The sequence below is a fragment of the Notolepis coatsorum genome (genome assembly GCF_963971535.1).
Source record: "Notolepis coatsorum genome assembly, chromosome: 17".
NCBI classification, from domain to species: Eukaryota; Metazoa; Chordata; class Actinopteri; order Aulopiformes; family Paralepididae; genus Notolepis; species Notolepis coatsorum.
The window spans coordinates 42,221,407-42,245,844 of NC_140181.1; the positions used below are offsets into that span (position 1 = coordinate 42,221,407).

A 24,438-nucleotide genomic window follows, 5' to 3' on the forward strand; every position below is an offset into this window, starting at 1 on the left:
ATGAAACCTATCGGGTGTTTGGCTCTGATTAGTTTAATATTCTTCGCTGTGTATTTACTTAACGGAGCACCCGGATGCGTTTCATTCAAGCTGAAGCGTCTATGCGCGGATTGTGGATATGAATTATGAGGAATCTGAATCTGTGGAGTATTTAATTGTATCACTGTCACTGTGACAGTGTCACACGTTATTGTGATATTGTAACTGGGATTAAAATATATGAGGAGATGCGCTGTTTGATGGATTTGATGACGTGACGTGACTTGATAAATTGAATGAGCCTTTGACGTTTTTCATGAATGAATTTGAGAAAATGCATTTATCTTTTCAAGCACTGTTATCTGATGATGAACATGAGGTGTCACTGGTATAAACCAAAGGGTAATCAATTCAATGCATGTATGGATTAGGTCCGAAACAGATTAACTAACTGCAAGCCTCCCTCCAAGCCTCTCTTTGGAAACCATGTATTTATATAGTACATAATACCTAAACACATACAGTACAGATATCCTCATAATATAATTCGTATCAATTAGATATACTATTTGGGCTTGTTTTTATCCTTATTCTGAAAGAGTTGAACTAATTATTTTCGCTAGCAAGATCTCATTTGATTATTCATTCCATAAGCCTACTGCCAGCAGGCACGTTTAAAGAAATATAATCTGATTGATTGGGGTAATGAGGGACTTAAAATTAGCCTATAGATTATGCATTTAACTTGTCGGCGAGGCTATTGAGCCGTACTGCATTGTACCGATTCTGCAATCTGTTAATAAAGTTTTAAATCAATCAATCAATCAATCAATGCCGTTAGAAGATCAGGATTTCTGCGATCGACACCTGATGACACAGATAGACAGTACTGCTACATCTATACATTTATGACATACCAGATTTGCAAATACAGTACTGTTTGTGATACAAAAAGAGTCCAGAAAAGAGAGTACATTTGACGTAGAAACTGTTGGAGGAGGTTGGGTAGGAGGGGTGGGTGGGGGATAGACTTACACACTGTACAAGCAAAACTGTACATTGGAATATTGACAACCATACTTGGTCATTTACTGTACATTGGAGGGGGTTGATATAGCTATAAACCTGCATTCCTTCGAATATATCATTAATCAATTAAACTTATATTGAAATACACTATATAGCCTATTAGGGATGGGAATTGATAGGATTTTATCGATACGATTTCATTATTGATTCTGCTTATCGATTCGATTCTTTATCGATTCCCTTATCGATACCTGATCAATTTATAATTTACATAAATAAATTGGAAATGCAACAGAACTACATTTACATTTAGTCATTTAGCTGACGCTTTTATCCAAAGCGACTTACAAGTTCTGTACGACAAGCCATCAGGAAGGGCACAACTATCAGCTGAGCAACAATGTTCATCAAAGTGTTGAGTGCTACAGTGTAGGTTAGTTTATTAGGACAAGTGCATGACATTACGGTTAGTTAGGGTTAGATCTTTTTTTTTTTATTCAGATAATGGTTGAAGAAGTGCGTCTTTAGTCGACGGCGAAAGATTGGACGTGATTCGGCTGTCCTAACTGGGGTGGGTAGTTCATTCCACCATTGTGGGGCAAGGACTGAGAATAGGCGACTTCTCTTTGATGACCCTCCCGGAGCTTGGATAGGAGTAGGTCTGAGGCGGCCAGAAGATGCAGAGCGTAGGGGTCTAAGCTGGTTAGAATAACAACATGCAACTTGACATTTCTGATTGTCATTTATTGTTGAGCCCCCATGTCAGAAAAATACAAAAACTGTAAAAAATAAAACATTAACTATAGCCTACACTTAAATAAAATAATGTATTTGAGATTCTCTTAAAATGTATTTATTTTTTTATTCTTAAACTAATTTAATCTATTGAATAACAGGTCGTTATTCCTCTGACTTCTGTCTCTCTCACACACACACACACACACACACACACACACACACACACACACACACACACACACACACACACACACACAGAGCTCCCTCCCCGGGCCCCTGTCCTATAAGGTATTGGCTTGTGTTGCTACACGTTTGTATGTTGCACCATGGTACTTCCTGGCTTACAGAGTAGTAAACAAACACTCCGTCTCTTATTATATGTGAACTAAAGAGTACAAGGTTTACACAACAGCCCCCACCTGCTGTTTTATTGTATTTGTACCTGTACTATCCGCTGTCAGCTGTTTATCTCTCTTTGTGAGCTTGATTAAATAGCGTTAGCTCACGTTAGCTAGCGTTAGCTCCGCGGCTAATTTTAGCTCACCCTGAACTAAATCAATGACTAGGTTCTAAAGCATTCAAGTAGTTTTCACTGCACATAGAAGTAGCCAAACAGCGGGAGCATTTCGGGAGCATATTACCAAAAGCCAGGCAATTTCGAGCCCTTAAGGAATCAAATAGAGTCTGCCATGGCTACATGCTAACGCGCGCAACTGTAGGAAAAACCTGGCAGCGATAAGGGAATCGAAAGTCACAGGAGCCACACGGTTCCAGGCATCGGCCAATTAGGAACCGGTTCCCGTTGGAACCGGTTTTCGATTCCCATCCCTATAGCCTATACACCAACACTGAAATGACAGTGGATAAATAAATAAGAACTAAAGCTAATCGGTGGAAATAGACTGCATTAATATTCCATAACAACAAGTCTTGTGTGCGCCTACGAATGAACAGTAGCCTATAGGCTTAATTATGGAATAATAAGCCATACTGCGTTCATTCATTACGCCCGCCGTAAGCTATATATATTATGTCATTCATTCATTCATATACAGTACTGCGCGCGCGCGCGTGTGTCTGTGTGTGCGCGCGCGCTGCGGCAGGTGTGCTGTATATGATGCCAATACATTAATCTAATCTAGTTTTGATGGGCGCAAGCGTGATTACGAAACCTAGCCGCATTTCTCGGAGACGCTCTCTGATTGGCACTGACTGACGCTAGGTTTCGTAATCACGCGGCTCGCAAAGCACTTCCGCCATTCCATTTCACACAGCTGCGTCACCAGTTGCCTTATGTTAGCTATGGAGGGGTTGTTTTGTATGCAAATGAGCTGAACGGGAACGCGCTTTAGAGTTTAAGACAGAATGCCATTCTCCAAGCAGATATCAGATAATATAATTTGTGCGACCTTTTCAGCCACTTAAGACATATTACCAGCACGTTCAGGACTCAGAGTGTACTTGTCATAGATTATGTCTCAGTGGTTCCAAGATAAATCTTCCAGAATATATCTTTGAAACATTTTCGGGAATGAGACCATTGTCATTGACTCTATGATGATTGTTGTTGACTCTATGATGATTGTTGTTGACTATATGATGATTGTTGTTGACTCTATGATGATTGTAGTTGACTCTATGATGATTGTAGTTAACTCTATGATGATTGTTGTTGACTCTATGATGATTGTCGTTGACTCTATGATGATTGTCGTTGACTCTATGATGATTGTAGTTGACTCTATGATGATTGTAGTTAACTCTATGATGATTGTTGTTGACTATGATGATTGTTGTTGACTATGATGATTGTTGTTGACTCTATGATGATTGTCGTTGACTCTATGATGATTGTTGTTGACTATGATGATTGTTGTTGACTATATGATGATTGTTGTTTAGTCTATGATGATTGTTGTTGACTCTATGATGATTGTTGTTGACTCTATGATAATGGCTGTGATTGGCTAAGACTGGAATTTATTTGGATTGATTAAAGCACTTGACAAGACCATGTCATTATTTTATTGCATTATTTTATTAAACTAGAGTGAATAAACTTGATACCTGGAGCAGGGTTCCCCTGGAGGTGGTTTTAGGGTAGCCTCGCCTCCATGAGCTTTATAATACTGGCTAATAATTAAATGTATTTTGATGTTTGCGTTGTGCTCTCTGACAGGATTTGATACCCTCCACCCCAGCCTCCAAGCAAGGCCACGTTCTGTAAAGCATGTGTACTTGTGCATATCTCTTTCTGCACATAATAGTTGTGTGTGTGTGAGAAAGAGAGTGCACGTACGCATGCGTGCTGATAAATAAACAGTGATGACTGTGTGTATATTTACCAAGCTGCACGTAATGAAGACTGAACTCGAATACAGCTCCACTGAACTTGTCTGACTGCAGGACAACAGATCAGGTTTCACAAAGAGTTTGTGAAAACGTGAAACACTATGTAAATGACAGTCTGTAAAGTGTGTGCTATCATTATCTAAATGAATACATTTACTTTCAAAACTGTAAATGTACTGCTGTTAAATGTTCTATAAAAAATTATGTCAAAGAATCGACTGTAAATTTACAGTTTACATTAGTATTTCTGAAATTATAACACACTTCAAGTTAGATTTTAGTTCCATTATGGATTTATAGAATTGTGAAGTGAAACCCTACAAATACATCTAACCTCAAGAAAATCATGGCTGTTCCGTTCATTCATATTAGGACGACACAAAAAACAGGCTGATGTTTTACCCTATAGGTCACCAACAATAAACTGTCCCACTAACATACAACTTCTGCCCTCTCTCCTTTTCTCTCTTGTAGGCGTTTTTGCACAGGATCCAGCAAACTGCAGAGGACCAACAGTGTCTCACCCCAGAGCATGTCAAGGTACAATCATGGAACCGCCGTTTCTCATCTTCATGGCCACACTTCTTGCTGTTGAAAGTGACTTTAAGTGATTCCAAAGTCACGTAATCACAGTTGGTCAAATGTTCAGCTAAATATTTGCAGGCTTTCAATTTCCGGGTGAGCGGTCGCAGGGAGTGCATGTGATACACTGAGAAGAGATGACCATTCAGATGCTCTCTCTCTCTCTCTCTCTCTCTCTCTCTCTCTCTCTCTCTCTCTCTCTCTCCCCCCTCTCTCTCTATCTCTCTATTTCTCTCTCTCCCTCTCTTCCCCCTCTCTCTCTTTCACCCGGTTTCTCTGTCTCCCTCCCTCTCCATCCCTCTCTCTCTATTTCTCTCTATATATATACTATATATATATTTCTCTCTCTCATCCCTTTCCCGATCTTTCTGTTTCCCTGTCTCCTTTCTTTCTATATTTCTCTCTCCCTCCCTCTATATTTCTCTATATACTGTATATATATATTTCTTTCTCTCCCTCCCTTTCTCTATCTTTCTGTTTCCCTCTCTCTCTCTCTCTCTCTCTCTCTCTCTCTCTCTCTCTCTCTCTCTCTCTCTCTCTCTCTCTCTCTCTCTCTCTCCAACAGATTCTGTTCTCCAACATTGAGGCCATCCTAGAAGTACACAAAGGGGTGCTGTCGGCTGTGGAGGCCAGTCTGCTGCCGGAGCCTCAGCCTCAGCAGGCCCTGGGCCATGTGTTCCTGACGTTTGTGAGTGTTTTACACATGACGCGCATACACACACACACACACACACACATTTACACATCACACACACACATTTACACATCACACACACACACATTTACACATCCCACACACACACACACACACACACACACATTTACACATGATACACAAATTTACACATCACACACACACACACACCTATGGGAGCATGCAGGCACATGCACATACACACACACACATATACATACACACATAAGGCACACCCGTATGCACATTCAGACAACCATACTTGATCACATTACACACACAAAGGCACATGGGGGCACACATGCATGCATTCCTTACACATGAATATGCACGCACACACCCACCCCCCCCCCCCACACACACACGTGCGCACACACAGCACACAAGCCTTTTCACTAGCTACCACTAACCACAGTTCTGGAGAAAGTGTGCGAGTCTGCTGTGAAAACACCCCTCTTTAACACTCTCTTTATTCACATGCTGCACCCCCCCTCCACACACACACACACACACACACACACACACACACACACACACACACACACACACACACACACACACACACACACACACACACACTTGTACTGTATTTGTATAGTTCAAGTTCTTTAATAGTTGTCATACAGAAGTACAGAATACTTTCATACAAAATGCTTCTTACTGTTACGCTCCAGAGACAGTAAGAAGCATTTTGTATGAAAGTATTCTGTACTTCTGTATGACAACTATTAAAGAACTTGAACTATACAAATACAGTACAGGTGTGTGTGTGTGTGTGTGTGTGTGTGTGTGTGGAGGGGGGGTGCAGCATGTGAATAATGCAAGGACTATTGACTACATTCATTCTGTAGCTTACACTAACCCGTACAATAACCTTAACCTTAACCTCAGAAGGAGCTTCTATCCCCAGGCCATCAGGATGCTCAACGTCAATAACACTATGTAACAAACCATCAAATACACTCACAGCACACACATCCACACGTACACACTCACTTTAAATAAACAACTCAATGTAGCACCCACTTTAGACACTTTAACACACTTTATATTAATTGGTAAAGAGATTTGCACTACAACTCATACCTCATTGCACCTTACCCTAAGTTGTACCTCATCCCATTTCTGCATTGTACTGTATATTGTATTGTAACTCAGTTACAAATAATTTTTTCCTACTCTGTATTGTATATTGTATATATGTATATTGAACACTTTTGTTTACACTTGTTTACGTACTTTTGACTATTGACTATTATCTATTTTTTTTATCTAGCACACTCAGGAGCAGAACAGAAAAAAGTATTCTGTATTTTTGTATGACAACTAATAAAGAAACTTGAAACTTGAACTTGAGCCTAATTCTAAAATGGCCTGTTTTAAAGTGGGGACCGTTCCAATTTTCCCCACTTCCCCCCAAAAGTCGTCACTTCTTATGCCCAGAAGTACGTACACACACACACACACACACACACACACACGCACACGCACACGCACACGCACACACACACACACACACACACACACACACCTCTTCCCCCCTAAACAAGCCTGCATCCTGTCAGGCAGAAAGAGAGCCTCTATCCCTCCCTCCCTCCCTCTCCTCATCAACCCGTGCTAGACTCTCTCCCTCTCTCTCTCTCTGGCATCCCTTCTCCTCTCTCCAACCATCCCTCCATCCATCCCCCCACCCTGCCATCCCTCCATGGCTTCCTCTCTCTCCCCCCTGTTTGAACCGTTTGGCCCCTTGGGGAAAACAAAGAAGAGCCTGTGTGTGTTTGTGTGTGTGTGTGTGCGTGTGTGTCCTGGAGGGTAGAGATGGTGTGTGTCACTCAGCAAGGGGACAATGGTTCCACTGGTTGCACTCATTCCCCCCCCCCTCTCTCTCTCTCTCTCTCTCTCTCTCTCTTGCTCTCTCATCCCCCCACTCTTTCTCTCTCTTGCTCTCTCATCCCCCCACTCTCTCTCTCTCTTTCTTGCTCTCTCATCCCCCCACTCTCTCTCTCCATCTCTCCCCTTTGCTCTCTGTTTCTGCTTAGTCTCTCTCTCTGATCCATCTCTCTCTACCACTCACCTTCATTTAAGGTGCTGTAAGTGTTATATTTTAGCTGAAATAAGTGTTAAGTAACTACATTCCGACAGCCATCACTGATATAGTGAGTGTTTGGTCAGTAACATGGGTCTAGTATCCTGTTCTCAATTGATCCAATCAGGAGAGAGAACTCCATGAAGTGGGGCGTGGCTAGCAGGAAAAACGTGGCAGCTTGCTTGTAAACATTCTCTTTTTCACCTACATTTACATTTTGTCATTTAGCTGACGCTTTTAACCAAAGCGACTTATTACAAGTTCTGTACGACAAGTCAGCAGGAAGGGTACAACTCTTTCAGCTGAGTAACAATGTTCATCAAACAGTGTTGAAACTTGGGTGCTGCAGTGTTGAGTGCATAGTAGTAGACACATATTAGTATAGTAGGTAGTAATATAGGCAAGGGAGATTATTTATTGGAAGAGTGCATGATGGTAGAAGACAGTAAATGGTTCACTAAAATATGTGAACATTTTAGACAACATTTTATCACTTACAGCACCTTTAAGTGATGCTCCAAGTCCAACATCCTCCAATTGTGGCGCGTCAGCTGACAGGACCAAATTGCAATAGAACACAATTGTCTCAACCAGTCAACTCCCTCCACACCGAAATGAACAGTAATCAATACCGACCTGTTCCATTCGTCTCTGTAGACTTATTACATTGTGAATGGCGTTTTAATTAGTTGGATGGATAACTGTTGCATTAGCCTGTCAGGTGTCTCTACATAGAGAGGTGTTTATGGCCAGAGGGTCAGTGCAGTGTATTGATGAAGTCTCAGTTTCTGTGTGTGCTTGTTTATTAACTAGGGATGCACCGATCCAATATTGATGTCGGCCCCGATATGACTCAAATAGCTGGATCGGGTATCGTTAAAAAAACATATATATATCGGATAAAAAATAACTTACCGTAATTCCTCTAATAGTAACCGGGTCTCAAATACAAGCCGGGTCTCTATTAATGGCCGGGTGCGCTCTTGAGCTAAGCAATTATAAGCCGGCCTCCTAATACAAGCCGGGTTACTAATATACTGAGCTGCATACTGAGCTAGTTACTTAATTTCACTTTGAAAACGTTGAAATGACCAGTGACCACCTGTAATTGCACTGTTTACTATTTCATACAGTACTTGGTTTCAATAAATGAACCCAGTACATTTTACTGGGTTCAAACTGACACAAAATGTTGATTTATTCATTATGATCCGTTTGAAAATTTGAAATATAGGCCTCCCTCTTATACAGGCCTCCTCCTAATACAAGCCTGGTACCCGCTACAGTTGAAACAAATACAAGCTGGGGTTACTATTAGAGGAATTACGGTATTACATTTTTTTATTTTATTAAAAAAAGATTTAATCCTCTTTTTCTCCGCCTGATTTTCTGTGCTTTTCCTCCCATCCCAATTTAGTCGTTATGCCAATTCCCCCCTCCCCTACCTGGTCGTTGTGCGCATGTGCCCCCTACTGGTCGGTCAAGGGAGCCCTGAGGTCTACCACATGCTTCCTCCGACACATGCGGAGACAGCCAGCGGCTCTCTTTTCACCTGACAGCACGGACTCTCATTGGTGAAGTGTAAAGCGTGGGAGGTCACACTGCCTTCACCACTTCCTGTCTTTTGCTGTGCAGGCGCCCTGACCTGTAGGAGTCGCTGTCCACAACGCCAGATTACCACCCCATCGACTTTCTCTCCCGCTAACTCAGCCAAACGAGTTAGTATGACGGCTGGCCCACGCCGGAGGCAATGCTGACACCCGGATTCGAGAAAGGAGTCTCTCGCATTGGTGACGAGCGCAATCTCCGCTGCGCCACCCAGCCGCTCCTTTTATTAATTTTTTTTATATATAATAAATAAAATAAGAAATAACAATTCAGTACATTTATATCTATGTGTTAATTTGTTACATTTTGTTTCACTAATTTAGGAAATGAATGTTTTAAGTCGAGCCTGATGTTGCCTTGCACAAAAGAATGATCCCAGTCTATTCCACACAGTGAGGCATACAGTTTATTTATTGAACAATGGGTATCGGGTATGGGTATTTCAAACAACTTTCAAGTCTCATGGAGTATTTCCCTCCCCCATTCCAACATCAATGGAAGTAGGGCTGTGCGATATGGACAACATTTTCTATCACGATATGGGAAATTTCATATCTCAATAATGATATACAGTATATCACTATTCTTTTTCTGTAGATTCAATAAAACATTTGTCTATACAAAAATCACACGCATGCACACAGATAAACACACACACATAAGCAACACACAGAAAACATCTCTCACCTCAGAATCTCTTTCTACCGCAGCTTTCACCTATCTTGCGCAAAACCAATCATTTCCACAGATTTGATTACAGAGTAGGTATGTTGAATTAGGAATAATCAACTTGATAAAGTAAAATTGGATGCAACTGAATAAAACCACAGCTTGAGTCTAGTGAAAACGGATGATTACTTTTAAAAACAAAAGGAAATAATAATAACATAAGGTACAAATGAAGGCTAAATATTGGGTCCTCCCCCAATGGTCCATGAAAGCAGATTGATGCATTTGTATTCAATAAAAACACAATGCAGGTGCAGATAATGATTTGCTTGAAAAGTCGAGACATTTTGTATTGCTGTTCTGTTCTGTATTGAGTGTTGCAGGGAGTTTCGTTCTGTGCCACGCTCCTCCATGCTTATATATTAGAAAAATATCTACAGATAGAAAAAAAATTTCTCGTCCCATGATAATATATCTCATCATATCGAACAGCCCTAAATGTAGTTTAGTATGGTAAACTGAACTCAGCTAAAACACCTACAAATAACAACATTATGTTACAATCTCTGAAGAAGTCAAAGTTTGACTGGAATGGTGCTTTAAATATGTGTTTGTGGGCGTGTGTATATGTGCACATACATAATGTGTGTGTGTGTGTGTGTGTGTGTGTGTGTCCCGGTCTGTTGAGGTATTGGACTTCACACACAGCCTCCTCCTTTGTAGCAGCGTATTCATTACACCTCCCTCCCCGGCCCGCGACCCCTCTCTCCTTCAACATAGACACCTCTCACCCAATCAATTGGCCCCGTCTGACGCCCTCCGACCTTTAGCCCTTAACCCAGGCGCCTCCAGACACACACACACGCACACCCTGGCTGAGATTTGATTAACCTCCCACTGCATTGTTCAGCGGGAGGCTGTCTGTCAATCACGGTTAGCGGGGAAAATTAGAAGATTTATATCAAGCTGTACTCAGGCTCTGGGGTTAGGACCTCATATATGAAAGTGGACTAATGAAACAAAAATTATACATGGTCCTTATCTTATGCATTGCTTTTATTCTGTAAATGTTATACTCCTTTTATGCCTATGTCCATTTTATGTCCATTTATGTCTATTTTACTGCTGTGAAGCACTTTGGGCTGCAATTCTTATATGGAAGGTGCTATACAAATAAAATTTATTATTATTATTATTATCTTGACATGGAAGAACATATTGTAGTCTGCTTTTGGACTGTTTTGCAGTCTACCTATACACAGCTGTCAAGGACGAGTTCACCAGAGCAGCTGGATCCCTGTTCTCCCAGTGGAATGAAACATTGCTTTTGTAAACATCAGTAGCCTTGCGATGTTGAAGTCAAACCAGTTTTCAAGGCCCTGTACATCAGGGGTCGCGGAAATGTCCCAACCTCAATATGGGGTCAATGTTCAGAACTCTTTGGCTAGATGATGGTGCTAAGATAGCGATGTGAGCGGAATAGAGGAATAGCGTTTAATTTATCCTCCTCCCACTAGCAGAGCGCGTTTCTTCATCAGAGTTAAAGTGTGGGGGGGGGGGGGGGGGGGGTGGCAAGGGGCGGCCCTGCCTCAGCTTCAATCTAATATTTCTTATTGACCTAAGGTGTAAATGTTGAACCTTTCAATTTCCGGCTCACACATCGCACATTCTACACGCACACACGTACACAAACACACACGTACACACACGTTTAACCCTCACCCCAACCACATAGGTCTGTGTAGGATTACTCAACCTCTGATGAAAAAAATGTCATGTTTTAGGAGGATTCTGAGACATCAATATTTGTGCTATTTCTGGGACGTTTATGACTGAGGGCTGAGCACAGGCCAACAGTCTTCTTATTATGCACTTTCTGAACTACACCCATTATGCTTTGACTCAGTGTGTGATATTGCCCTCGTATCCCCCTCTCTCCATAACATTCCAAAGACGGATTATGAAAAAAAGAAAAAGACAGACTTATGTTTATCAAAGGGACAAACAGTCTTTGAGCTATTCTGGGCACAAGTGGTGTCCTTCAGGAGCCCAGCCTTAGGTCTTAAAGCTGTCCGTGTGGACATGAAAGGGTTACATTTAGGTTCTGGTAGGACTTCTTGTACTTACAGAGTACTTAGATTTGTCTATCAAGTTGTCGCCACATGATGAAAGGCAGTGCCTTGGATTGGGCTTTGGTTTGCAGTTGGAGGGACACCCACTTCACGTCACTTTACAGCTCTGCTCCTCCCTTCACAATAGCCAGCTGAGGGATGGTGGAATAATTATTTCCATGCTGATGGCTGTGACAGAATAGCTACCAGTAGGCTTCCGTGTCGCAACTATGTGAACATGTTCCCAGCGAATATCCCCCCAAAATAAGACGGCACTGGAAGGAAGGAAGGAAGGAAGGAAGGAAGGAAGGAAGGAAGGAAGGAAGGAAGGAAGGAAGGAAGGAAGGAAGGAAGGAAGGAAGGAAGGAAGGAAGGAAGGAAGGAAGGAAGGAAGGAAGGAAGGAAGGAAGGAAGGAAGGAAGGAAGGAAGGAAGGAAGGAAATTACAAAAAACATATATATATATTTGATCAATTTCAGTTACCCTTTCAGATATGAGTTTTTTTTTATTATATTTATTATTTATTGGATCTTCAATATTTGATTTCCTTTATGCTTTCTTTTTTTTCTTATTTTAATTATAATATTTTCCTGTGAGGACCCCAGGGAGACTAAGACTAGGTAATTAATTTGACAGCTAATTAATTAAATGGGGATCCTAATAAAACATAAACACAAGATTAATTTTTTTTTATTGCTGCCCCATGGAAGTTGCCATGTTATCAAATTTGATTGCGGTCGTCAAGAGTGCAACCAAGTATTTTCTGCCAGAAGGTTTTATCTCTGTGTTATTGGGAATATGTGAACATGTTTTCTTTGGGATTTTACAACTATCAAGGCTATTCTCCGCCTTCTTTGAGTAGACTAGGGAGGAATGATCTGGCGGGTGTGTTAACTAGCTCATGGACTCGCTCCAGGGAAGCTCCTCTGTTAACTCATTCAGGGCCAACAATGCCCTCTGCTGATGGCCCTTCTGGGCCAACGCTTTATCCAATGGAGAATAGGACTTATTTACGAGTGCTTAAAACATATCAAATATAATAGCAATAGATCTAAATAACACAGTGATCGTCAATGAGTTGCTTCCAGTCAACATGCACGAAACAGATAATTTTTTCATACATACATTTCCATTTTATACCGTGATGAATATCAATATATTTCTAGGGCGTTCTGTCTCATCTCAAATTAATAAACTCCAGCAAATCAAGCTTAAATGTATTTCCTTAGAAATTGTGCCATTTGTCGCTTGATTTATGAATCATTTTCAAATAAACGCTAGATTATCGATAGTATATGTGTCCTCATGCACGAAGAGAAGCGGGGTCTGAAAAATCGTAAAAATGGGGTGATATTGCTATTGCACAGCGGGGCAGAAGAACGTCATGGTCAATAGGTCAGCGCGAACCTCTCACACACACACACGCTCCGATGGCGGTAATAGGAACATCTGATTACCCCAAGATTCGTAACATAAAGGCCTTACCTCACATCTGATGTCATGCAAAAAGATTAATCCAATTCCTGATCGCCATTCCAAATATTGATCGCGTTTATTGATCCAACGTTATATCTAAAAACACATAATCCACGCTGCTCCCAGTCCCCTCAGTCAATGCAATACTTGCAATAGTATCCAGCTGCGTGCCAGAGAAGTAAAACCTGGACCGGACTTTTTTTTTTTGATGCACAGTCCCAGCCAATCCAATCCAATGATGTGCAATACCATCCGGGAGACGATAGGCGGCTGTATTTGCCTTTTGCGAGCTCAGACCCATTCCCAATGATAACGTCAGGCTGGATGGATGAAAAATGTATGGATATCGCTAATAAAATAAATATGGATTAAAACCCGAGATTTCTCGGGTTTGGCGCCCAGAGCATGGCGAGTTAACCCGGACTATCTCGGGTTTGGCCTCCAGTGAGTTAACGTCTGTTAACCTGTGGTAACGTAATGGGAAGACGTCATGGAAACAAGCAAGGTGGATTCTGTTTCACTCAGATGTTTGAAATGTAAGAGAACCATCGTAAAATTAAATGGATGACCCCTTTTTTTTTTAGACAATCATACTGTCTTTATTTTTGTTATCAACAACAGTATTTGGTCTACCATTCCTTTTTTAGAACTGAAATTATTATTTGGAGCATTACAGCTGACTTTAACCGAGAATACCTTGAGGTACCAGGAATACCATGCCTAGGTATTCTTGGTTACCTAAATAGGTATTCCCGTAACCTGATAGGTATTCACGGTAACTTTAGATATTGATATGTATTCCGGTGACTTGTGAAAAGGAGAGGTTACCAGGAATACTATTACCATATAGGTATTCACGGTAACTTATATGTATTCCGGTAATTAATTAATTGAAGCTAACACATCATGGAGGCCCAGGCCGTTAGCTACAAGCTACAAGCTAACAACACATCATGGAGGCCCAGGCCGTTAGCTACAAGCTAACAACACAACATGGAGGCCCAGGCCGTTAGCTACAAGCTAACACATTAATTAAATGTATTAATATTATCAGGGGTAGGCTAGCATATATAATAGAATGGTGGCATGGTGGTGTAGACTGACTAGGGGCATGGTGGTGGTGTAGACTGACTAGGAGCATGGTGGTGGTGTAGACTGACTAGGGGCATGGTGGTGGTGTAGACTGACTAGGGGCATGGTGGTGGTGTAGACTGACTAGGGGCATGGTGGTGGTGTAGACTGACTAGGGGCATGGTGGTGTAGACTGACTAGGGGCATGGTGGTGGTGTAGACTGACTAGGGGCATGGTGGTGGTGTAGACTGACTAGGGGCAGGTTGGTGTAGACTGACTAGGGGCATGGTGGTGTAGACTGACTAGGGGCATGGTGGTGGTGTAGACTGACTAGGGGCATGGTGGTGTAGACTGACTAGGGGCATGGTGGTGTAGACTGACTAGGGGCAGGTTGGTGTAGACTGACTAGGGGCATGGTGGTGTAGACTGACTAGGGGCATGGTGGTGGTGTAGACTGACTAGGGGCATGGTGGTGGTGTAGACTGACTAGGGGCAGGTTGGTGTAGACTGACTAGGGGCATGGTGGTGTAGACTGACTAGGGGCATGGTGGTGGTGTATACTGACTAGGGGCATGGTGGTGTAGACTGACTAGGGGCATGGTAGTGGTGTAGACTGACTAGGGGCATGGTGGTGGTATAGACTGACTAGGGGCATGGTGGTGTAGACTGACTAGGGGCATGGTGGTGGTGTAGACTGACTAGGGGCATGGTGGTGTAGACTGACTAGGGGCATGGTGGTGGTGTAGACTGACTAGGGGCATGGTGGTGGTGTAGACTGACTAGGGGCATGGTGGTGTAGACTGACTAGGGGCATGGTGGTGGTGTAGACTGACTAGGGGCATGGTGGTGGTGTAGACTGACTAGGGGCAGGTTGGTATAGACTGACTAGGGGCATGGTGGTGGTGTAGACTGATTTGGGGCAGGTTGGTGTAGACTGACTAGGGGCATGGTGGTGGTGTAGACTGACTAGGGGCATGGTGGTGGTGTAGACTGACTAGGGTCATGGTGGTGGTGTAGACTGACTAGGGGCATGGTGGTGGTGTAGACTGACTAGGGGCATGATGGTGTAGACTGACTAGGGGCATGGTGGTGGTGTAGACTGACTAGGGGCATGGTGGTGGTGTAGACTGACTAGGGGCATGGTGGTGGTGTAGACTGACTAGGGGCATGGTGGTGGTGTAGACTGACTAGGGGCATGGTGGTGTAGACTGACTAGGGGCAGGTTGGTGTAGACTGACTAGGGGCATGGTGGTGGTGTAGACTGACTAGGGGCATGGTGGTGTAGACTGACTAGGGGCATGGTGGTGTAGACTGACTAGGGGCATGGTGGTGTAGACTGACTAGGGGCATGGTGGTGTAGACTGACTAGGGGCATGGTGGTGTATACTGACTAGAGGCATGGTGGTGGTGTAGACTGACTAGGGGCATGGTGGTGGTGTACACTGACTAGGCACAGGTTGGTGTAGACTGACTAGGGGCATGGTGGTGGTGTAGACTGACTAGGGGCATGGTGGTGGTGTAGACTGACTAGGGGCATGGTGGTGTAGACTGACTAGGGGCATGGTGACCAGGAATACCTGTTTTTTCCAAAATTCAGTTCAAATGCCATCTTGGAATAACAAAACAACGATTGTGTGCAGACAATTGAAAATGTTGGGTTCCTTTCCACTTTCTTGAATATAGAAAAAATTTAAATACTTGTTCTAGAACTGTATTTTTTGCACTTGTTTGTTAAGTTACTGGCCGGGAATACCCTTTCCTTGTTTTTGCTCATTTTAACAGACAAAACACAACACATTCTAGTAATTCTGGTTTACACCTAACCCTTATTATTGCTGTTATGATTTCCAAAAATAAAATCTCACCAATCTTTAGTAAAATAGGAGATTTAAGTGTTTATCTGGAATTGTGAGGATAGGTATTCGCGGTAACCTGGGATCAATATGTGAAACGTAATTATCTCCTAAAATAATTGGCCACAAAAGACGAAACTCATTTTGGTTGTTCATTGGGGTGCCAAGATCATGCCCAAATCATATCATGCATCTGCCATGAAAATTAAGCCTTTTATGTTTGTTATCAATTGAAGGCCATGAACTATGTTGACTCATATCCCATACCCGGATTTTTCCTTCAGATTCAGCTAAATTTGAATTCTATTGAGATAACTCGGGGAGAACTATGGTATTATGTTACATGATGATGATATCCCTACAAAACAGCCAAAACATTTTAATTCTCTCTTAAATTGGAGGAGATAGTGAATTGGTATTCCCGGTAACTTAGGTCAACTTTAGAGGTCCGCCATCCCTCATTACATGATGTTTTTTTTTTAAAGGTGAATTATTTGGCATCTATAACAATCATTCTTGACATGAGAAAAGATTTTAATGTTGTTCGTATAACGTCCTGGGTTATATGGCTTAGAAATGGGGCAGGTTACCGGGAATACATGCGTTACCCATATATATATATATAGAGAGAGAGAGAGAGAGAGAGAGAGAGAGAGAGAACTTCTTCAATAATAAAAACAACTGCATTGCCTGACCCATCCCGCTGAATGACCGAATGCTTTTTCAAATGTATTGATTACTCCGTGTAGCATGCTAGCTAAGCAGAGCTAGCTTTTGAATGCAAAGCACTCCGATGGTGTAACATTTCTGTCAAGGTTGCAAGGGTTACCCGTCCGTCCACAGGTGTTGAATTTCACTTTCTGGGCTGTTTCAGATGACGGACAGAAGTTTCAATTTCCACAACCCCCACCCCGACCCTTGGATTGTGGACTCTACACTGGGCGGGGTTTCACGTCCCAATTACTGTACTACACAATAGGTTTAAAATGAATGGGCGTTCAGGTGTACATTTAATTTAGGAGGTACAGGTAGGATACATTGTTGTCTATAGAGACGTGACATGAATAATGTACACCAGCCTAGGCTGTATTTACCTCCCCAGGCATCATATAACAATTTAACAAATGATAATGACAGAAGTCCCTGGTGAGTCCCTGAAGGCCTCTGCCTATTGACCATGACGTTCTTCTGCCCCGCTGTGCAATAGCAATATCACCCCACTTTTTTTTTTTTTTTTTTTTTTTTTTTATGCTTTTTTTTTTGCATGCTATTTATTTTTTGCCAAGTAAACTACAATATTCTTAACAAGGACATTTTCCAAACTAGGAAGTAAGATTAAAATCTCATTGAACGACGCATGCCTTTCTTTTTAATTAAAATGTTGCAGATAATAAAAATAGTCTAGGAAGGCACGGCTGATTGCTTACCTCTGGAACCTTATAAGCTATAGGGCCTTCAATCTAGAAGCTTCTCTGTGTCTCCTCTAAACTATCACTCTCTCACCCTTCACCCTTTGACTCCACAGAGTGAAGAATACTTGAAAGCTACCTAGCGTAAAAGTCAGCGAAAGGTGTATAATGTCACATGCATTTCCTGTGGGCTCTAATCTGTGTCTTCTTCTGTCCTCTGTATTCCAGAGGGGGAGTTTCTCTGTGTACGGCGAATACTGCAGTAACCATGAGAAAGCCCTCCGACTCCTAATGGAGCTCAACAAGATCCCACACATCAGAACCTTCCTACTGGTGAGCCACTAGTACCATGTTTTTTGAAAGACATTTGTAAAAACCTTCTTTTTCCCCCTTCTTTTTAATTTTTTTTTTATAAAGGTGCTATAGATAACATTCAGCCACTAGAGCACCAGCATGTAATTTATCCAACCAGGTGCATTCCACGTGGGGAGGGGATACATGCAATATGTAAACAACAGCATTCATTTTGGACCGGCAAACATTTTGTGTGTTTTAATCTAGCGCTACCATATCATTGTTAGGTTGCCACTTTGTACACATTACACCCACAATGTAATTATACATTTTTCCCCCATTCTTTTTAATGCTGTTTTTTTTTCTTCTGATGTCCGACCTACTGTATTGATGTCGCTGCTACAAGGCAGAGGAGCTTTTCACTTGTTTTTGCGCTGTATTACAAATCGAAATGTTTCTTTTCCTCCTTGTTTATCAGCATTTCCTCTTTCTGCCTTTCCTGACGTTATTCACCTCCTGTTCTCCGCTGTACTTCCTCTGCCCCACATCCCTTTCCTCTTGCGCCTCCTCTCTCTCCCTCATTTCCTCTCTCGCTGTCCTCCTCTCCATCCTCCTCCCTCCCTCCCTTCATGTCACCTCTGTTTCCATGTTTGCACTGAAAATAAAGACCAGGAACCTATAAAACGAGGTCGTCGGGGTTATTCCCGCCAACACGGGACGCGAGTCCGCGACAACCACCACCACCATCACCATCAAGGTGGCCTTTGTCGCTCTTGTGGTGGGTTCCGTCACCAGCTGTTTCCGTGTTTTGACACACAAGCCCTGGGCCCCTGGACAATGAACTCAGGAACGTGGAGCATGGGGCCAAAACCATGATGTCATACCCAGTTCCCCCGGCCAGCGAACTGCGGAGGTTTGGCTCCTCTTCTGGGCTTTGGCAGGGAGATGTGAGGGCTCTCTGTCGTGCCGAGCCTGATGGTTCTCCTCTGTGCCACTATTCTGACCCACAGGAGTGGAACTTTGTTTTTGGATCGTAAGCCGTGCTGTGTGCTGTGTTTTTGCTTCTTCCTGGTAAATTGGTTTGATCTGGCCGTTACACAGCAGCAGCGCATCCATCATAAGATGATTGCATAAACAGCTGGTCAGGTCTGCTTCGAATTGGTATTTTTATTGCGTACGATAAATCAAACCTGATGAGCCTAATGGAAGGGAAAGATCTAGAGTGAATCAACACAAGTTAGTCAAGCAGGGGATGGAACCGGCCTGGTTAGGATGTGGTGGTGACTGGTGACTTACCATAGGATGGTCCTGATTAGGATGTGGTGGTGACTGGTGACTTACCATAGGATGGTCCTGGTTAGGATGTGGTGGTGACTGGTGACTTACCATAGGATGGTCCTGGTTAGGATGTGGTGGTGACTGGTGACTTACCATAGGATGTATGTGGGTGATGGCGCTGGCCCAGATCTGCATTTTGCAAGAGAACGCACAATGACACGGTCATGCAATTATTAGAAATTATTTACAGTTTCAAGTCATTGTAATCGAGGACAGCATGAATATTTAATTGCCACTGGCTTCTTTTCTAACGCTGTTAAATTCCATTGAAGTTGTCGGCGGCTTCGACCAATTCCGCGGTAATTGAAACACACAGTGAGGGAGAACGACGAATGAAATTGAATGTTGAAAATGAAGAAGTGATAATTCACTGGAGGAGAAGAGAGGGGGAGAAGAGAAGTGAAAGTCTGCTAAAAGGAGGTCAAAGTGAAACACGGAGGGAGTTTTGGCTTAAAGCTCATAGATTACAAATAGTAGCAGATGAGAAGGAGGAGAGAAAGAGAGAGCGAGGGGGGGGGGGTTGAAAAGCAGAAGAAAGGGAAGGAATGAGGAGAGGGAGAGAGAGAAAGAAGAAGAGATTGCATCAGTCTTGCCAAGCTGTCTGGAATCTGAGGAATCCTCACGCTTTTCAGTCCTCTTCCACTGCTGTTTCATTTCTCATTCCTCTCTCTCTCTCTCTCTCTCTCTCTGCCCCACTGCTTCCTCCAAAGCCAGCTCCCCCAAACAACCCCCCGCCCCCTCGCTCTCCCCTCTCCTCTTTTGCCCTGTATAAAGACATTGGCATATGATTATTACACTCGCTTTCTCTCTGCCAGTCTCCGATGCGCTGGTGGAATTCTCCGGTGGCGCGTACGTCTCGCTTTGCTGCCGTTTGATCTTTTGATCTAAGCGCCCTTGAGCCCCTCGGCTTCTGACAGGCCACGGTCTCAGAGAGAGAGAGCGAGCGAGGAGCTGTTGCTGTTAACCGAGATGCCCTCGCATCTGAAGCCTCCCCGGCCTTTCAACTGAATCCTCTCTTTTTCTTACTGGGGGTCCATTTCTTTGAACCCCTATGGTTCATTAGACTCGCATCACAGAGGAACGGTTCGGTTAGGGAGCAGGGAGAAGGATATAGCTGTGGTCATATGAACCATTCATATGGAAGAGGAAGTATAAGCACAAACTACAAGGATAGTCAGACAATCAAAGATGAATCACATCAACGTGTATTAGGGGTGGGAATCGCCAGAGACCTCACGATGCGCTAACTATCGCGATACTTGCATCACGATACAATAGTATCGCGATACGCTGAGTATTGCGATATTAATATTGCGTTTATTTATTTTTTAAATTGAATTTATTACCTTTTTCAACTGCAAAGTACAACTTTGTCAACATGTTTTATCTAATAAAATAAAGTTCAGTCTGTTCATCTCACTTCAATAATTTTTATTGCAGAACATGGTATTTTCTCAAGCAGACAGATGTAAACACTGTAATCTGTGTTGCAGGGATGTACCTGACAAACTGAACTGTTTGTATTACAGTCATATTCCAACTTAACTGAATGCACATGTGTGTGTGGACTACTGTACTATTACAGGTATTGAAATGAACAATGCAACTTCCCTTTTTTTTTTTTTTTTTTTTTTTTTATAAAACATAACATAAATTTAGACACACAAGCATTAACAGTAAATAAATATCCTAAGTAAATCACAGGATTATACATTTCAAATCAATATAAATGTAGTTTACGGGATATATATACCTAATACTTGCAGTCCAATACAATACATACATATGCTCTTGCTCGCTCTACCCCCCCGGACCCCCACTTGGATAATCCATCCATTTTCATTTGTTTCTAACCAGGAACTACAATTCATATGCTAGCTTTTATTCTCTCCACCACTTCTAACCAAATTGCAATGTTAGTTTCACTGATACCTAAAATTCTTGCTGTAGATATCTCTAGATAAATCACATCGAGATAGGTAAGAATCCATACCTTCCGGCAAATTTTTTCCGGTTGAATCCATCGTGAAGCTATCAGCTTTTTAGCAGCTGTAAGACCGGATAAAACTAGTCTCTTTAGCTGTATAGGGGCTGCATACTGAAAGACATCATTCAACAGCAATACAGAGGGATGTACAGGTATATTCAGAAGTAAGAATTCTGATCATTTCAGGGTCACTTCTTCCCAGAATTTCTTAACAGGTGGGCAATCCCATACATATGCATAAATGTACCCTCATCACCATTTGTACATAAAGAACATATAGAATCTTGTCTAAGTCCCATTCTGTTCAATCTTATAGGAGTCAGGTATGTCCTGTGAATATAATTAAGATTAATTTGTTGATGATCTAGGTTGCGTGATGCAATTCGAACGGTTGCCCAGACTTCTTGCCAATCAAAATCTACTTCCAAATCTGGTATATCCCTCCTCCATACTAAGTCTAGGGGAAGGATTTCATACGAAGATGTTAGTAAGTGATGATAAAAATCAGATAAGAATCCTTTCGATGTCTCTCTTTCATAGAAGAATTTGTGATATCTGTGATGCTCAATTGGTATTTTAATGGGACTCCATGAGCCTTCAAACATTTTAATAACTGTGCGTAGAAATAATATGTGGAACTGGTGAGGTTAAATTTTGTATGTATATCATGATAGCTACAAAAACCCTGTTTGTTGAAAACATCTCCCAATGTATGTATGCCCTGCTTTTCCCATTTGAGGTATCTGATAGGTCGTTTCCCCAATAAGGAGTTCATTGTTATTGAATAGGGGAGTATGGCTATGCCAATTATGCAACTTCCTTATACAAAATAAAAAAATTAAAAAAAAATGTTTATGAATAATTAAATATCGATACCCTGTATCGATACAGTATCGCCACGCAAAGTATCGCGATACTACTACGTATCGATTTTTCCCCCACCCCTAGCGTGTATATCTTCTGTGTGTGTTCTTGCAAGTTCTTGTTACTGTGTTGTTCGTATAATGGACCTGATAATGTGATGTGACGTGATGATAAATATATCAGTTTATTAACATGTATCTTATGTATGTTTATCCCTCAGCACTGTATGCTGCTGGGAGGGAAGAAAAGCACAGACATTCCTCTGGAGGGCTACCTGCTCACTCCCATCCAGAGAATCTGCAAGTACCCCCTACTGCTGAAGGTAGGAGTGCTGCAGTAATAGCATTACATATCCAATACTCATATTCTTGTGGACATACTATCTCTATATAGAATGTAGACTTTTGTGTGAAAATCCTAACTACAATAAGTACAAACATACATACATATTACTAGTACTACACAAGACTACAGTACACGCATGCATGTACTGTACATGGACACAGACGCCTATAAACACATGTACATACACATTGCCATGAATCAGGGAACACACACACACACACACACATGTAAAATGACTGTAATGTTATTGTAATTATTGTATGATCATGTAAAGAATGTCACTATTAATTATGTGCTCATTTTAACTAATGAAGTTTTGGTAATTATGATGTAATGACCACGTTTAAGTACGGCCTAACCAGGGACTTTGATTTTATTTGATTTTATTGACAACAAACATAACAGCATTGACAGAACAACATTTGTATTTGCCTTGTCAGGGATAAAACGAAAAGTCCAGGACTTATTTCCATCGTTGTCCCTGTTGTTACTGGTTGCAAGTGGCACGATGGCATCTGAAGTGCATCGAGCATTCTTAGTGCATAATCTAAACTGCATTCGTAGTAGTATTCACGTTTCAGTTTTTAACAAATCTATAAAAAGCATCATTCATGGGCGGCTACGTGGCCGTGGCGTAGTGGGCAAGGCGCTCGCCACGAAATCTGGAGACGCTGGGCTTGCCTGTTCGAGCCCAGCGCTCCACATTTGCTTTCAGTTTAGCTGGTCGTCCGTACTAATACACATTGGCCGTATTAGGGGGTGGGAAACTGATGGGTGGGGATCGGGCGTTGTGGACAGCGACTCCTACAGGTCGGTTGGTGCGCCTGCGCAGTAGAATCAGGAAGTGTCGGGGGCAGTGTGAGCCTCCCACGCGTTACTCCTCGCCACTGAGAGATCGAGCTACGCAGGTGAAAAGATGCGACTGCTGTTACCTCAAGTACCGGAGGGGACTTGTGCTATGTATGACTTAGTCCACATTGCAGCCGGCTTGTGGGAGGCAAGAAACAGCGTTCGTGACAGGGGAGGGTTGAATTGGATGATACGAAATTGGGATGGGAGAAAATATAGAAAATGGGAGAAAAAGTGGATACAAAAAAAAGCATCATTCATGTTCATTGGTGCATTAAAAACAATAACTATTTTCATCAATAAAGTGACATTACTCATCGTTCACCAGAGGTTCAACACATAATACAGTCGCACCAACATTTCAGTGGCAGGTTGCTAAACAGCTGGTGGTTGTTAAAATATGTTGGGGCTCTCCTGTTTAAAATCTTGTGGACCATCCCTAGCTGTAGTTGTTTGGCTCTGGCCTCCACTGGTAGCCAGTGGAGTTGTAAAAATTGAGTCTTCCCTATATGGGTTCTGGAGTTTAGGCCTAAAACTACTCTGATTTTAGTTTGTTCTGTGCTGTTTGAAGTTTATGTCGCAGGGGTTTGTTAAGGCTCCAGTACCATGAGCTGATGGCGTAGTCGAAATTACACTGGACCAGACACGAGGCAAGGGTTTTTGGGCAGTCAAAGTTGAGAAAAATGGACTTCCTAGCTAGGAACCTTGTTCTGGCGCCCAGGACATTTAGGGCCATGTGGGCACCTCCTAGAGTCTCATCTAGGATACAACCTAGATATTTAACTGAGGGCTGTGATGTGATGGTTGTGCCTCCGGTGGTTATAACAAGTTTGTCCTCCCTGCTTAGCCTTATTTTTGAACCCATTAATATGGATTCCGTCTTGCCTAGATGCAGTGACAACCTATTAGCCAGTTCTTTATACTATCAATATATAAAAATAATGGTGCAGGCAGGGGTTGCAAATTAGCCATAGCTAGAAATCCTACAGTACATGCAATGCATCTGTCTTGTTATTGTAACCTGCTACAATGTTTTCTTTTGCATTGTCCTTGACAAATAAACAAATAAAATATCAAAACATCATGTAGACATCGAACACGGT

The 24,438-nt window shown here is 42.3% G+C and overlaps 1 protein-coding gene across 2 annotated transcripts in view; it reads left to right on the forward strand.

Annotated features, from left to right (window-relative positions):
* The window catches only part of prex1 (phosphatidylinositol-3,4,5-trisphosphate-dependent Rac exchange factor 1), a 278,977-nt gene that overhangs the window by 68,629 nt on the left and 185,910 nt on the right, over positions 1-24,438 (forward strand). For both annotated transcript variants that reach the window (XM_084333669.1, XM_084333670.1), the window contains exons 2-5: positions 4,573-4,638; positions 5,246-5,368; positions 17,887-17,991; positions 22,362-22,463. In XM_084333669.1, the coding sequence (XP_084189795.1) occupies positions 4,573-4,638; positions 5,246-5,368; positions 17,887-17,991; positions 22,362-22,463 (396 nt within the window). The remainder of the gene's footprint in view (positions 1-4,572; positions 4,639-5,245; positions 5,369-17,886; positions 17,992-22,361; positions 22,464-24,438) is intronic.